The sequence below is a fragment of the Anastrepha obliqua genome, chromosome 3 (genome assembly GCF_027943255.1).
Source record: "Anastrepha obliqua isolate idAnaObli1 chromosome 3, idAnaObli1_1.0, whole genome shotgun sequence".
Taxonomy (NCBI): Eukaryota; Metazoa; Arthropoda; class Insecta; order Diptera; family Tephritidae; genus Anastrepha; species Anastrepha obliqua.
Genome location: NC_072894.1, coordinates 99,521,054 through 99,538,918, shown reverse-complemented (window position 1 = coordinate 99,538,918; position 17,865 = coordinate 99,521,054). Strand labels below are relative to the sequence as shown.

General features: G+C 34.1%; 1 protein-coding gene across 2 annotated transcripts in view; it reads right to left on the bottom strand.

Moving 5' to 3' along the window:
- LOC129242000 (serine/threonine-protein phosphatase rdgC-like) overlaps positions 1 to 10,258 on the bottom strand; it is an 82,369-nt gene extending 72,111 nt beyond the window's left edge. For both annotated transcript variants that reach the window (XM_054878563.1, XM_054878564.1), the window contains exon 1: positions 9,256 to 10,258. In XM_054878563.1, coding sequence (XP_054734538.1) covers positions 9,256 to 9,352 — 97 coding nt within the window. In that variant the 5' untranslated portion in view covers positions 9,353 to 10,258. The remainder of the gene's footprint in view (positions 1 to 9,255) is intronic.
- Between the last annotated feature and the right edge of the window lie 7,607 nt (positions 10,259 to 17,865).

Below are 17,865 nucleotides of genomic sequence, written 5' to 3'. Positions count from 1 at the left end.
GCAGATATCTACAGCCAATCAGAGCTGTTTATGCAATGGTGTTATTTTTGCTGTAACTCAATCAATGTTGACTACCAAGTCATGAATTATTGCTGGTTTGTTAGCGTTCACAAATGACTTAACACACCGCTACAGAACCTAACACAAACGAGTGGTGCGAAGTCATACGATCTAGAAGTTTAGAAGATTTATAACTTTTGCAAGTGGCGTCGTACATTAATCATATTTGACGTTTGTAAATTAGACAGCTTCAGTATACAAACAGACAAGCAATAAAGCACGTAAAGGTGAAAATAAAGATTTCTTTCGCTCAAAATAATAACTTTGTATTTAATTTTATTTATTTTTATTTTACCAACAGACAAGTAATGAAGCGCGTAAAGATCAAAATAAAGATTTCCATCACTCAAACTATTTTTTTATTCATTAAAAAAGTTATTCAAAAACAAAATGGTGCTTCGGGTATCTCTGCTGGATTGCTCGAAATCTACAATTTCTGTTATTAATGAATTTGCTCAGCAAAAAGTGAGCTTCAGTATTGAACACAATTTTTTGATAAGGAAAGGATTTTTTCTAACGTTTTCAGAACTAGTTTTTTTAACATATTTTTTTTGACTTTGATTGTCTATTTTCGCAGAAAACTCTAATAATTCCAAATCATCGTTGGCACATGTATCCTTCCATGACGAAATAGTGAACTGTAATAAATAAAAATGCCTACCTACCATTGACAGTTGACAGTTGACAGCTGACAGCTTAATTAACAATTACTCCCATGGGAATTTATATCATTACAAAACAAAAGCAAAAACACTCGTTACTTATACATGCAGTATTTATAGAAAATGCGCTCGTCAAACTTGTCAAATACCCGCACACCATTTAACCTTCCTAACGCAACCTACTTCACCATTAGCCCAACGCAAGTCCGTCACAAGCCTTTATTGCAATAACAATATTTATTTACTGCAAGACCTTTCACTACTCGCACAAATATATGTAACTGCCTGAAAAGCATGAAAAGCGCAAACTAAGCGTGATTAGCAAACTTTCGCACACTCTAAGCTGCGCACTTCTTACATCGCCTCTACGTCTACTATGAGTATAATAAATTGTGCGCAAGCATTCAATTTAATTTATATATTGCGCTCGCCGTTGTGTCATAGGATAATTGAAATTTGAACGCTTGAGAAGCAATCACACTCTTTGGTCTCCGTATGCAGCGTGCAAGCCATGCTGCAGCCAGTCTCTCTGCTAGGCAACCAGCCGTCCAGGTAGACTGCGTAATGTAAAGTGTTCTTGCTTCAATTTTAAATGCGAGTATTCAACTAATACTTGTATTGGTGGAAAGGTGCTGTCGGATAACTAAACTCGTGCATACCTGCATTGTTGCATAGTTATAGGAGCGCCGCCTCTCACACGGCTGCTGCCAGTAGTTAGAAAATTAATTATAGACAAATTCCTTTTGTTGCGTTGCAATTATATTGCAATCATTCGTCCATGGTGGGAGTGGTGCGTGTAATTGAATTTTTGTGTAAAGTTAATGGAATTAATTTTTCAGTTTGAATATCGTGCAGTAATGCTGTTTTTCATTTCCCCTTTGGCAGCGTTTGCGTTAAGAGAATTGTGTTTAAAAAGAATTGTAGTATTAAATATTAAAGACAAAAATCTGTAGATGACTATGGATCGCAGTTACGGTCGTAAGTTAAAATACCCTTTAGTTAAAGCTAGACTTAGACTTAAAATCAGATTTTATATTTTAGTCACTAACAGGTATGCAAAAATCGACTTTTAGTCAATATGAGAATGAATAGATTCAGGCTTATGAAATGAAGGATCAGCTGGCCTAATTTTGAAGAAATTCCATACAGAAATTCTGGAAAGTCGCCAAAAAAGAATGTTTCATTACCTTACTTCATTCTGTGAGATTATTCTGTTTTTAAGTTGCAGTTTAGTGGACTTAAAATGCCTATTCATAATTACCACAGAGTGTATGGGGTAATTGCGAACATTAGTTTTAGTCTTGGGATGAGATACTTCAAGACCGGGAGTAGTTACACTCCACGGTTACCAATAACTGATGTTACATGCTGATGTAACATGTAAAATACTGTGTTCATAATTACCCCGAGATTCACCCAATTTGAGGTTAAAGGTGTCAGAAAATCATGATTCAAAGAAAAACGGCCTTGGGTTTTCATTAGAATAATTCAAAAACTTAGCAGCGATGAATTATTGATTTTTTATTGAGCGTTAACTCAAGTAATGAAGATCGAAACGAATATTTTTGTAAATATCAGGTTAAGGGAAGATCAAACAACAACTTTTCCACACATATTTTATTCTTTCGCATTTCATCCAACGCACAGTGAACCTCAACACAATCTTCTGAGGGAATTACTTCTTCTGGTAACTATCGTTCCGCTGCTTACTGGAGGTAGGAGCAGGCTCGTCATTTCCATTTTCATTGTCAATGTACTGATTGTGTACATATTTGTGATTGAATATTTTGCTGCATGATGACTTTCCGTTGTTGTTCCGGGCCAGATCATGTGGGTCAAAGAGATGCTCGGGCATCTTACGTCAACATCATCAACTGGAACAAGTTGATTTGAAGCCTTTTTATTTTATTCCAATCCTGTGGCAGTAATGCTGAAAATTCGTTTTATTTTCAAACGAAATAGGGAACCAAGAGTTTGTCCCACTATGTCGTCATTGGGCTAAAAACACACTTTCCCACTGATTAAAGTTAACCGGTAAGGTGAAAAGTGAATTTGATGAGCTCCACAATATCGAGTAAATATGAACAAACTTCTGTGAATCTGTGAGAACGAGATTTGCCTAAATTCAAAGAAATCCTAATAGGGCATTAATAACTGAATGTGAAATGGTTGAGAACAATATCTTATTTGGATTTCCTGTGATGAAGCATTCACAGAATTGAGCACACAACAAAATGATGTTCACTTTCCAGCGATATGAACTTTGATAATAATTGGAATGGTGTAATCAGTGTTGTCAAACTGGTGAGAAACAGCTGATATTTATCGGTGGAATGATGAACCATTACATTTGAATACTTTCTGGTTTCTACACTGCTCATAGGAGCGCTAACGGCGTTTGTTCGGAATTACCCAATGTTCATATTTAACACAGCTGACCTTAATGATAAATTAAAGAAAACGTGGTGCATTTATTATACAAAAAAAAATATATCAAAATGCGCACCACTGTAAAAAAATATCAAAATAAGCCGTTTAAGCTGCCTGATCATTGCAGTATTTTTTAAGCAGAAGTCTTTGCTGTAGAAAAGGCTGCAGAATTAGCAATTGGAAAGACATCGAGCCACCGCAAAATAAATATATACGTTGATAGTCAAGCGGCGATAAAAGCAATAAACTCGTGTGAAATTTCATCTTAAAATATTCTAAAAAGCAGGGAAGCCATAGAGAGACTGGCTGCAGGCACACGGCTCCACGTCTATTGGGTACTCGGCTATAAGGGCACTGCAGGAAACGAAATTGTAAACGAAATTGCGAAGAGCGTACTTTATATGCCATTTGAACACGAAGACGACATATTAAAAACCTTAAAGACGATCCACGATGGTATCGTTGGGGACATGAAAGGACAGATAGAGAATCTAGCCTCTTGCAAAAACCGCGAGTACGCCAGATTCGTACTAGCTCGGTCTACAAAATAAAGTAGAAATCTCAATGTCCAAAATTTGCTATGTAGCGGCCCAGGTATACAAGATATGAATTACAAACAATGATAACTACAGATTTTGCAATGTAGTGGAAGAGAGGGAAACTTTAGAACACTTTCTATGTGCTTGCCCTGCATTAGCTAGAACACGAATGAAATGCTTAGGAGCTTCACAAATGAGAAGCGGGAAAGTATCTTGGTACTAAAGCTTCAGAGTTTACTTAGATTCGCAAAGGACGCAGATCTATTACAAGAAGTCTACCACAGGGAAATGTGGAGGGCGTAAAGGTCTAGCTCCATCTGGTTACACTAAGGACCAATGGGCCTATGTGATGGCTTTCAACCAGCTAGATCAACCTAAGCTAACCTAACTAGACTTTTTAGTCACTTCACGATTGCAGCTTATTTTACTAAAATTATTATGTTAAAAATAAATTACGACTATAATACTGGCGGCCCAAAAATTTTCTAAAAATACTAAATGAAAAGTGTGAAATTTTGCTGTAAACTGTATGAATGTTTCAAAATTATGCACAAAGTACGAAACCTGGATTTATATTGGTTATATTGGTTTTGTTATGAAGTGAAATATATTTTTATAAGAAACAAAAGTTAAATATATTTCTATGAGAAAAAAAATTTAAAATTAATCACTCTACCCTAGCGCTGGTTTTTCTATTTGCTTACATCACAAATTACCAACTGCATACTGAAATATTTAATCAGTACTTAATTTATCAAAATCAAATTTTAGTATGACAAAATGCATATGTTTCGCATTTTCTCCGTATAGAAAAAGCTGAAGATGCGCAGCACCTTCTTGGCAAGAAATTATCAAAAAATAACCAAAATTTTAAGCTGCTTCACACATTCAATTTAAAGGACTCTAAGTTTATGTACTACTAGCAAACCCGGCCCCCTTCGCTGGGCACACTAAAATAGAATAGATATGGTTTAGAACAGAAAATATATGGTTTTCATATTATTTATTTCTTTATTCTTTATTCAAGCGCTTTGGCATAAACAATATTTTTTGTTTTTCTATTTGTTTTTGAGTAAATATAAAATATAAATTGAAAATCAGGAAAAAAGAAGATTGTTTTTAAATTTCAAATCAACGCATATGAATAAACAATCGTCTTTTTTCCTGATCATCCATGAATTTTTCGTTTCAATGTATATGTTTTATTAAGCATTGGAGCTTTTTTAACCATTATCCATTTATATTTTTCAAAAAAAAAAACGAAAAAAATTGTTTTTTCCACGAACACATAATTTCATTCGGATTTCACATTAAATTCTCAAATTTCATTTCAAATTGGTTCAAATTATTAATTGTTCCAAAATCCACTCCAAAAAAATTCACAAACAATTTTTACATGTTGCACTTACGTTTTTTCCTTATGGCATCCAAATCAGAAAGAAATATTGGCACATTGTAACTCACACTGTCAATTTGACAGTTCAGTTCCGCCCCAAGCGTTAAAAAAGTAAGCGACATTATGGCTGGCTCAAAAGAACGCTGTACCCGTTGCCATTTCTCCGAATTACAACCAAACTTTACGAAACCCATTTTCAATACTTACTTAACAATGTGCATAAGTTTGGTTTAATTCGGTGCAAAGACACGGCGGGTCCACGTTTTGGCATATATTTCGAGACCCTAGTCATCAATAAGTATGAAAATTACCCCGTATTAAAGCACTTATCAACAGCTTTCATTTGATACCCATATTGTACATACACAACCAAAGGTTACCCGGGTCCACGTTTTGACCTATATCTCGAGACCCCAGTCACGTAGCGGCATGAAAAATACTCTGTACTGAGGCATTCACCAACAGCTTCAATTTGATATCCATATTGTACAAACACATTCTAGGCTCCACGTTTTGGTCTCTATCTCGAGACCCTAGTCACGGAGCGGCATGAAAAATACTCTGAACTAAAGCATTTACCAACAGCTTCCATTTGATACCCATATTGTACATACACGTCCGAAGGTTACCCGGGTCCACGTTTTGACCTATATCTCGAGACCCTATCCACCAATAGGTATCCAAACTATACGGAAACCATCTTCAATACCTCCTTAACAATGTGTGTAAGTTTGGTTTAATTCGGTGCAAAGACACGGCGGGTCCACGTTTTGGCATATATTTCCAGACCCTAGTCATCAATAGGTATATATAATAGATACCCATATTGTAAATACACAGGCAAAGGGCTCGAGGCCCCAATCACGGAGCGGCATGAAAAATACTCTGTACTAAAGCATTCACCAACAGCTTCAATTTGATACCCATATTGTACATACACATCCGAAGGTTACCCGGGTCCACGTTTTGACCTATATCTCGAGCCCTATCCACCAATAGGTATCCAAACTATACGGAAACCATCTTCAATACCTTCTTAACAATGTGTGTAAGTTTGGTTTAATTCGGTGCAGACACGGCCGGTTAGCGAACACACACAAAAAGTTGACTTTATTTTATATATAAGATTTTTTTCAGTTTGTGTCCGAAAAATCCAAATATCTTACAGAACCCTATTTTTTTCCAAAATAAAATGTAATCCATGTTACTTTTGGATAATGTAGTTTTCGAATGGTGAAAGAATTTTTAAAATCGGTCCAGTAGTTTTTGAGCCTATTCGTTACAAACAAACAAACAAACAAACAAAGTTTTCCTCTTTATAATATTAGTATAGATACAACTGCGTACACTAAAAGTTTTCAAAAAAAAAAGTTAAAAATGTTGATAAGTAGTTCTTTTAATTTGTTAAACATTTTTATTGTTTTTGTTTTTTTTTTGTTGAAGAAAATTTGTCGAATTTTTATAAATCTTGTACAAAGTCTGAGACTTGCCTTGTTTATTTTATATACGAATAACCGCATCAAAAAGTAAATAGTTAAATTTTGCTCTTATAATCGCCGCAGCCGCAATAAAAGCTGCTAGCTCCTTTTGAATAAATTTGACTATAAAATGAAAAAGGCTTTTTAAATAATAGCACCAAAAACTGCGGTGTACTAATTAGGTTAGGGTTATATTGTATATATTCCATACAAATAATAACAATAATAATTATTAAATATATAAAAATGCATGTTTGTCTGTATGTCATCGATGAACTCAAAAACTACGGGACCGATTATTATAAAAATTGGTACATATATGTATTTTTTCACAGAAAAAGTTTGTAGAATATGCTCATTGATGCCACTCGCCACCAGGTGGCGCTGCAGAGTAGCAACTGCTGCCCCGTTCAACCGATTGTCATAAAAATTAGTATGACCAAGTATTTTTATACAGAGGAAACGAATATGACATGTTCATATATGTAACATACTAGATTTTGATTGAAGACATATGTTGGACAATCGCTAACAAGGCACTGGTGCAACTGGGAATACCTGCTTCAAACCGACCTGCAAACAACCTTTTCGATGAAGATTTACAACGAGAATCACACTCTGATTCTGGCGAAGTGGGGACATTCATTAAAACAAATCTTCCGCAGTTGCTTCCAGAACAACGCATTGCGTTTGACAGAATTATGCGTGCAATCACAGAATAAACTGGACTGTTTTTCATAGATGCGTCCGGTGGTACAGGCAAGACTTTTCTTCTTTCACTAATTTTGGCAACCATACGATCACAAAATAATATTGGACTGGCTGTTGTATCATCTGGAATTGTGGCAACTCTTTTGGATGGTGGCCGAACAGCGCATTCAGCATTGAAACTGGCGTTGAATTTGCAAAACACTGGCACCAACATGCAACATCAGCAAAAACTCTGGAATGGGAAAAGTACTCCAAACGTGCAAATTATCATATGGGACGAATGTACAATGTCTCACAAGCAAGCATTGGAAGCGCTTGATCGTACACTGCGAGATTTGAGAGGAAACAGACGGATCTTCGGTGGCGCACTCATTTTATTGTCTAGTGATTTTCGACAAACACTGCCCATTATACCACGTTCAACACCCGCTGATAAACTTAATGCATGTCTTAAATCATCAGTTCCATGTCGTCATTTACAGAAATTGACTTTGAAAGCTAACATTCGTGTACAACTACAACGGGATGCATCGGCTGAAAATTTTGCAAAACAGTTATTAGATATTGGAAATGAGCGAATGGAAATTGATGAATCTACACAATGTATCACCCTGCCAGCAAACTTCTGTAAGATCACAGAAAGCATCGACGAATTGGCGCAAAAAAGTTTTCCCAAACATTGCACAAAGCTACAAAAATCATCAGTGGCTCAGTTCGCGTGCTATATTAGCAGCCAAAAACATCGATGGCAATACCATCAACTTCACCATTCAGCATGGAATACCCGGTAAAACGACAACATATAAGTCCATCGATACTGTGGAGAATCAAGACGAGGTTGTCAAATATCCAACTGAATTCTTGAATTCGCTTGATTTGCCAGGCATGCCGCCGCACGTTCTTACATTGAAAATTGGCGTACCCATCATTCTTCTTCGAAACATAAATCCACCGTAACTTTGCAACGGAACCAGACTCTCAGTCAAGAAAATGATGAACAATGTTATCGAGGCAACAATTTTGACTGGAAAATTCAAAGGTGAAGACGTGCTGTTGCCACGTATCCCAATGATCCCGACTGATATGCCATTCGAATTCAAACGTTTACAGTTCGCGGTGCGACTCGCTTTCGCAATGACTATTAACAAAACACAAGGACAATCGTTACAAGTGTGTTGATTAAATTTGGAGAATCCATGCATCTCACATAGACAGCTATATGTGGCTTGCTCACGTGTCGGAAAACCTTCTGATTTATTCGTCTACGCACCAGATGGAAAAACAAGAAATATATACCACAGCCCTTCAATAAACATCGAATTGAAACTAAACTTTGTAATGTCACCATTTTTTCGAAATAAACAAAATCAATAAAATGGTTTAGAATGAATTGAATATTTGTGTACTGATTTTTCTTTAAACTTATTTTTCTTAAATTTGTTTTAGTTGTTGGCGCAGCAACGCGCGCCGGGTACAGCTAGTTGTTAAATAAAAACTTTTGACTGCCTTTGAAATTTGAAAATATACTTCCGTTATTCTATCCATGTTTCATTTATTGATTTTGTCAAAAAATAAATTCTTTGTTCAAGTTTCTAGTTATAAATGAAAGCAGATTTTACCGCGGCGGCGACGTTATTGCGTATGGTTCTGTAATATACAAGGTGGCGTAAAATTAATCAATCTATCGGCAGATGCATAATTTTTGCAATTGGCGTCGTAAGTCAATCAAATTTGTCACTTGTGAAATACACAGCTCCTCACAAAAGGTCAAATAAAATAAAGATAAAGATCACACAAAATTTTTTATTCAAAAACAAACTGGAGCTTCCAGCATCTGTGCTGGATGTGTCTCACTTCAAAATCTGCGATTTCGGTGGATAATGACTCTGTTCAGCCAAAAATTAAGCTCCAGCGCTGAACACAATTTTTCAACAAGAAAAAGTAAATTTAGCATTTAATTGAAATAAATATTTACGTACTTGTAGCTGCATTAAGGGTCTTATGTTTCGCAGACAAGCAGCCCATTACGTTGATTTTGATTTTAAATTTTGGAATCAAATTGCATTGGGCATCCATGGATGCAATTGAATCAGCACAATTATATGCCACGGAAATGCAGCAAAAGCTGTAGCAATTCGACCACGCACACAGCCAACCGTAACTACACGTACACTAATAGCACTTCAGCCACAGCCACAAGGAGCGCAAGATTGAAAAGAATTTATGGGTTCATGTGTTTTTAACCATAAACGAATTCGCACAAATTTAGTTGTTAGGGCTTAAATACATGAACCGTGTGTGCCGGAAGAAATCACTTTGCCACTAGGAAAGCACAGCCTTGATGGTGCAAGTAGTGAAAGTTGTATCTTCAGCGAGTGACTAGCAGAAATATTTCGTACATTGTAAGGATATTAATTCGTTTTTAAATAATTCTTTAATTCGTTGGCGCACAAGTTGAGTGATATCCGCTTTAAAATAGTTGGTATCCACTAATAGCGCGTTGATTGGGCTTTTTTATTGCTTAGAAAATATAAACACATTGAATTGCCTAAGGCGATATTTTCCACATTCACACACTGTCTACGTTTATTAGGTGCATTTTCAGTTTATTGCTCCATGCAATGTAAATAAATATTTCAGAATGTCGAAGTATATTTGAAATAAATATTCAAATTTTGCCACAAAATCAATTATTTATTCTCTATTTTTATTTATTTATTATTCTTGGCATTCCCTTTTTGTTGTAAATGCGTACTTCAAAATTTTTCAACTTTTTTTTTTATTTGAGTACATGAATATTTTATATTTATTTTCTTTGCCTTGCTTATACAATTTTCGCGCTTATCTTTGTTTTTATTAATACTTCTAAATGAGTATCTCGACGTGTTTATTTTCACTTTCTTTTCAAGCACTTCTCAAGCGCAACTTAGCGTCGCAAATTACCGCACTTAAACCGTTGAAAAGCGCCATTCAACTATTCAATTCTCGATAGTCATTTTGCTTAACAAGTGTTTATTTCTCTTTCTACAATTCCTTACAAAAAAGTGTTCCCATGTCGTACAGTGTTGTGAAGCGCTCGAAAGTGGGCAATAGTGAAGAGCTCAACACCCACATCTATGCAGCTAATCATTTGCTTTGTTTAGTTGTTATTTTTACTTTGTTTGCGTTTCGAAAAGTTTGAAAGTCATTATCCATGCAAAGTACAGCAACAGTATTGAACATCGGAATGCTTTTTAGTGAGGAAAATAGAGCCAACTTAAAATATTGTGTTTGTAAGAAATGGCTGCTCAATTTCATCAGCGAAGTTTTGAATTTGGTTTTGCTGCTGTGGAAATTCATCTTTGTTTTACAAAATCGCGAAGTGGAAAATCCAAGAACTAAGAACAATGGGTTGGATCGGCATTTTAGGTAGGTGAAATGGTGAAGTACCATTCGATTTTTTTTTTTAACCAATATCATGTCAACTGACCCAGACATTTTGGACATTACTGTCAAGTTTTCTAAAGATTGATTTATTTCTATGTAAAAGTAGAGTATATCACGAAGTAAACTCAAAAAGTTTTGATAATAAATTAATAATTTTGAGATTTATTCTATGATGAGGATTTCAGTTTAGGGCTTTTTAAAGTGGAATATCTTGGAATTTTTTTAACCTTCTTTAAATTTTCTGGTCTTTCACATTTTAGTATTAAAAAAAATGGTTTTTGAAAAACAAAAAATATTTATTTAAATAAAAATATTTATTTCACTAAAATTTTTTTTTTTTTTTTTAATTCAGAAAAAATCAGAAAAATGAGAAAAAATTTATTTTGTATAAATTTTTATAAAATGTTTTTCTAAATTTTTTTTAAATTAAATAAATATTATTGATTTTATAAACATTTATATAAAACAAATTTTTTCTGATTTTTTCTGAATTACAAGCCAAATACTTTTTTTAGTTAATTAAAAATTTTTTTTAGTAACCAATTTTTTAATTCATAGAAAATCAGAAAAATTAGAAAAAAATTTTTTTATATAAATTATTTTTTAATTAAAAAGTACATAATTTTTTTCTTCAAAAAACATTTTTTGTATATTTTTATAAAATTTGTTTCAAATAAATTTATTTTAAATACATTTTTTTTTTTTAATTCAGAGAAAATCAGAAAAATGAGAAAAAAATTATTTTTTGCGAAATATCGTTCTCTATCATTTGGCCGTCAATAGCGGCCAGTACAGATTAATTCCCAACGGTGGTAGTGACCTGAAAGACTTTAGATCTCAGCATTAAGAAACCATACAACCCACGAAACTGTCAATTAAGTACTCCGTATGACATTCCTGTCGCAAATGAACGAGGCCTCAGAGGCCTCGATAGTGGCTTTTTTGTGTCCGAATAAATTTCATATTCGAATTATTTATACTTATTACACGCCTTTGCCTTAGCATTGTAAAAAGTAAATATGGGAATTGGTAACCTCCATTATTTTATAACCCCTCAATACTGTAGAGCATAATGAACGTGGGCGTCAAAATACCTTAGTACCTCCTCCGATAAGTCACACAAATTTCGCCTCCTTCGCACATCCACAACAATAATTCCACTATTCCCAATACATTCAACGTTCATCAGCTGACAAGTTGAAAATCAGCTTACGTTTATGACTGCAATTGCGCGTACATACATACCTATAGAAATACACACTCTGTGTGAAAAAAATACCAATAAAATAATAAATTACTATGACTAATAATAACCTAGTAATTAATAAAAACAACTTTTGGGGTTATCTTTAAAATTTTTTTTTTTTAATTCTTTAACTGAAATATTGTAAATCTACTCTAATTTGAAACCTTTTTTGTCAAATTTTATGACGAAAGTTATGACGCTCCAGCGAACGAGAGATATGGTGACGTTTGTATAGCTTATAATTAAGTTCACGAGTGACTCAAGACACTTCAATCTTCCAGTCGTTTCTCTTTCCAACCTAGTGGTTTTGAAAAACCAGATCCTCTAAGTACTGGAATAGTCCCAGGAAACGTCGAAGAATTATTATTTTCATTGAATTAAAAAAAAAATTAAAAATTATAAATTGGAAATTATATTTTATTAAAATTATTAATTAATTAGACGGCCGCCGTAGCCGAATGGGTTGGTGCGCCACTACCAATCGGAATTCACAGAGAGAATGTCGGTTCGAATCTCGGTGAAAACACCAAAATTAAGAAAAACATTTTTCTAATAGCGATCGCCCCTCGGCAGGCAATGGCAAAACTTCGAGTGTATTTCTGCCATGAAAAAGCTCCTCATAAAAAATATCTGCCGTTCGGAGTCGGCTTCAAACTGTAGGTCCCTCCATTTGTGGGACAACATCAAGGCGCACACCACAAATACGAGGAGGAGCTTGGCCAAACACCCAAAAAAGGGTGTACGCGCCAATTATATGTACACATATATACATAAAATTATTAAGATGAAACTTGATATTCATCAGATAACCGCGTAGCTTATTTTGACCGAATCTTTATAAGTTGTAATACCTGACCGAGTACTACTAAAAAATCGATAATTCGTCATCGGTCAAGAGTTCGAAGTGAATTTCTGACAAAAAGTCAAATTATTTCGTTTTATCATTCGACGTATGCACCAGGTTTAGCAGCCAGTAACTATTATCTCTTCATTCAGAGACTTCATTTGTCGATGAAGGAAAAGCGTCATAAATCAATTGGAATGGAAGGGAATTGAATTGTGAATTGCAAGTATTTTTCAAGTACTCAGGCCATATTGCTCATGGCACAGAGGATTTAAAGGAAAGCCAAGAAAGCTAAATCCAAGTGAGGTGGAAATTCAGTATCCCATTTGCACACTTTCCAAACTCGTTTATGAAGTTTTGAGAGAGTATAACTCGTCCATTCTCAACATTCATCCCCAAACTTTTGCCATCTAAGTCTTGTAATGAGGCGGCCCTAAGAGTGTTTGAGAGAAAGATTCTGCGGAAGATTTTTAGACCTTTGCATATTGGTGACCGCGAGTATTGTAGGCTATGGAACAATGAACTGTATGAGCTTTACGACGACATGGACATAGCGGAGCGAATAAAGATCCGGCGGCAATGCTGGCTGGGTCATATCGTCCGAATGGATACAAACGCTCCGGCTCTGAAAGTGTATTCGATGCGGTACTAGCAGGTGTTAGCAGAGGAAGAGGAAGGCCTCCTCAGGTGGAGAAGGACTTAGCTTCACTTGGGGTGTCCAACTGGCCAATCAAACGACTGTCGCGCTTTGTTAAGCTCAGCCACAATAGCTTAAGTGGTTATTGTGCCAATTAAGAAGAAGAAGAAGTTTTACGAAGGCTGATCTGCGAACTAGAAAATGTTTTGTATTATTTTCATCCTCCAAACAAGTGGATCGTCGATGATGCTGATAGTGATCAAATGATATTCACATGTGGCCCATAATCAGTACTATCAGGGCTTGCAGCTCACCCCTTGTCTGTCTGAGAAAGAACTAGGCTTCCTCCCTGTAAGAGCCTTTCATGAAGTACTTGTTTGTTTCTCACTTGATTGTTTTCTTATAGGTTTTATTAATGAGACCCTCGTCATAATCGATTGAAGCTATTCAAAGCAATGTCACCACCACGCTGCCACCAACAATCCTAACCAAGATTTAGATAGCTCCTTGAAAACTTCGAAAAGCATGCACAGTTCTATACAGGAAGTGAAAAAATATATAATATATTCGTTCATAAAAATATGTCTTTCAAAATAAACGCAGCTATTTGCTATCTGTAAAAAGGTCTAGTTTTTTTTTTTTTTGAATGGAGTTTGCGTATGTATGTCTGGGGGTAATATAAAAGTCGTACCCAAGCTGACAGTGACCTCTTTTCGTTAAACTCATTTCATGCTATTCGCCGATACCTGCATTTATTTATTTATAGTTAACCGTTTATTTGTCTACGTACTTGTCTACTCATTCAGCCATGCCTGCATTTCCTATTAGACCTTTCCACGTACCACCACCCATAACATTGGTAGCACTTACAAATTACGTAATGAGCTGTAAGAGACAGGCCAGCAGCTGCCATAGACAGTGGACGCAAATTCATACGCAATTAAACCCCATAGTTGGGTCAAAAGTTGTGTGGAATGTTAGTGCAACTGATTAATAATTGAATATTTAGTAATTAATATGTAATGATGAAGAACGGCATTTTAATGGAATATTTAAGTCATCAGGAAGTTTTCCATTGTATTTCCCAGAGAAAACTATGAACAAATAAAGTTAGTGCTATCTTTGTGCTGTATTAGTATACATTTATTAGTGATTGAGTTTCAATGTTGCATTAAGAATTATTTGAAATTTTTTTTGTTTTTTTTTTCTTGTTCACCTCACTCGGGAGCATAGGGCCTCAACAAGGCACAGGTTGCGTTGGTTTCGTTAATCTATTTTGCTTTATGGCAGGGTAGGTGATTAGCCTGCCGCATTAGGGATTATTTGTAATATGCTAACAGCATGAAGATAAGTATTATAGCACTCGGACTTATTGGCCAGTTTTGGCCATTGATTTGTTTCTAATTTAATTTTGATATTTTACTATGAAAATATAATTCATTCTCCTACAAAAATCGCATGAAGCAATAATTAAGAATTATGAATAATTTTTACCCTGTGTTAATCTGTGAACAGGCGAAAAAATTTGCGCACATCACTTTTCGGCAATAGATTTCGAGTTCGGGCCAGATCGGAAGAGAGCGAAGTTGTCTAGTGATGTTCTTCCGATGCCCATCAACATCTTGCAACACTCGAGTGGGAGTGGTGTAAATGCGGTCATCAAACAAATAGGAGTAAAAACGGAGCCTTTTGAACTGGATGGCAGGGATTTTTCAGAAGAGAAAATGTCCCTACCTAATCTGCAAATTCTAAGTGGTGATGTTGATTGAATGCATGTGGCTTGGTTACCTCACCAAATGTATGCTTCTAAAATTCCCTTGCTTTGCAAAAACTTTGTATCTCGGAGGTTTGTAAGGCAATGGCAAGCCTCTGAGTGTATTTCTGCCATGAAAAAGTTCCTCATAGCAAAAAAAAACCTCCCGCCATTTGGAAAATTGTAAGTTCCTCCATTTATGGAAAAACATTAAGACGAACACCATAAATAGTAAGAGAAGAAGCTCGGCCGAACTCCCAACCAATGGGTGGACGCTCCTATTATAAATATGTGCATATTTTTAAGATGATTCAGTCCCCAAGCACTCGTATTAGCAAATACAATGTGGCATCCATCTACCGACTAGTGAATGAGCACCATCTTGCAAAAATTATGTACTAACTAATTTTAAATTTATTAAATTATTTATTTACCCTTAAGATCATTTCTATTCTTATACGTAACCAAAATGCTGAACTATTTGCCTATAGCAGTAATTTTTAACTGAAATTGGAAATAAATTTCCATGGTTTCTAGAGGCTGCTTGAGTGTAAGTGTTTGCTTTATAATTTAGCAGAATATGGTATATTTCGTAAATATGTAAAATCATATGTTTCCTATGACTTATATACGCAAGTCCAGACATTATATTTTTGCTGGTGTAAATACCTATGCATTAATTTTATTACTTCTTTTGGTTGTTGGCGTATATAGTTTCAATCTGTTGCAGGTTTTTCCAGCTGCCTTCATTCACTCATTCTCTTCAATGTCATTTTTATTTACTCTTTACCGCCATACGAGATGTATACATAGTTAGGTGTATACCAATACATGTAAATATTGAATTTCATTTCTCATTGTACATATTTTTCTTTCATTTGCCATCAATGTACACTTTCACACCTTGCGACAATGGAGATTGTTTAATGTATCTATTGAAAAGGAAGAATGGAGTTGTTGACATCTACTGTGCGACCTGCAAATTTATGGGGCACACATGTGTACATTAGGGTGCGACGGATTCCATACAAAAAAAGTCCGTGCTCTGTTGGCTACGAAATTATTGAATTGAATATGAAATTAAAATAAATTAAAACTCGCGCCAAAATATTTCCGAAAAATAATAAGATTTGCGTGAGTTGCGCACGATTTCAAATAATAGAGAAGTCTCAGCCAAAGAAAAAATGTACATGAGTTAGACCGAGTTTTTATAAAAAAACAATGGTTTTAATTTTTTTTTTAATTTTTTCCTAATTTTTCTTTTAAACATTTGATTTAAAATTTTTTCCCAAAAAATATGACTCCTAAATTCTTCCACCAAATATTCAAACGAAATATTTAAAAAAGTTTATCAACAGAATGAAAATAATGATAGTTGCGAATAAAAATATTTTTTTTTCATATTTTATTTTATATTATTTGAGTTTTTACTTATATTTGTTAGTTGCTTCTCCTTAAAATGCAATGGGTGGAAAAATATATTTCCGATGATAAACTAAAAGATTAAATCAGCAACGAACTGGATGAGTTCTTTAAATTATCCTTCAGGATATCTTCCAAAAAAAAGTAAAAAAATAGCATCCGAAATCACATTATATTAATGCCGTTGATAAAATTCTCAAACATTTTTATGCAGACTCCTCACAAAAAACAAAACTTAAAAAAGGTTGAAAAAAAGTTTTAAAACAAATTTGTAAAACAGAAATTAAAACAAAAGTTTCAAACAAATAAAAAAATTGTTTAAATAATAATTAAAAAAACATAAATAAAATTGTAAACAAATTTTTGAAACAAAAGTTAAAAAAAAACAATTTCAAACAAACAAAAAAAATTTTTTCTTTAATTTTTGAAACAAAACAACAACAGTTGTAAAACAAAAATTTTCACATCAAAAAAAAAAAAAAAAAACCTATTATTAAACCTATTATAAAACAAAAATTTGAAGAACACTTTTTTTATAAAAATTCGATTTTGAAGGTACTTTTAATCCCGTTGATAAAATGTTTAAATATTTTTATGCAGACTTAAATTATTCTATCACGTGAGCTGATTTTTTAAAGCGAAAAAATTTTAAAAAAATTTAAAACAAAAATTAAAAAAAGTTGATACAAAGTTTTAAAACAAATGTCTAAAACAATAACTAAAACGAAAATTTCAAACAAATAAAAAAAAACTTTTAAAACAAAAATTTAAAAAACATTTTTACAACTGTTTTTTTTAATTTTTGTTTTTTTTTAAGTTTTCTTTAATTTTTTTTTTTAAATGAAGGTACTTTCAAATCTGTTTTAATATTTTACCTAAATATTTTAGCGGAAGTCTTAAAATATAAAATTCAGGTGGAAAAAACCAAATTTGTTTAGGGTGAGTCACCCTAATGTACAAGCGTAATAACGTATATGTCTTGCATGAGCGCTAGCGTGCCATCAACCTAATTTCTTTCAACTTTTTGCTACCCCAAACCGTATTTGCTCACTCACTTTAATCAAATTTGTTATAGACAATTGCATTTTCTTTATACTTTTTTACACCTTCGTGCTTCTTTGTGTATTTGTTTAAGCATTTGCGTTTACTTACTTTGTCAAATGTATTTCGTTAATTTTCTTGAAAGGTGTGCAAATACTTTGAAATTGCTACTTCTAATGTCTACAGTGAATTTCAGAGGGTAACTGAGGTCAGCTTCTAC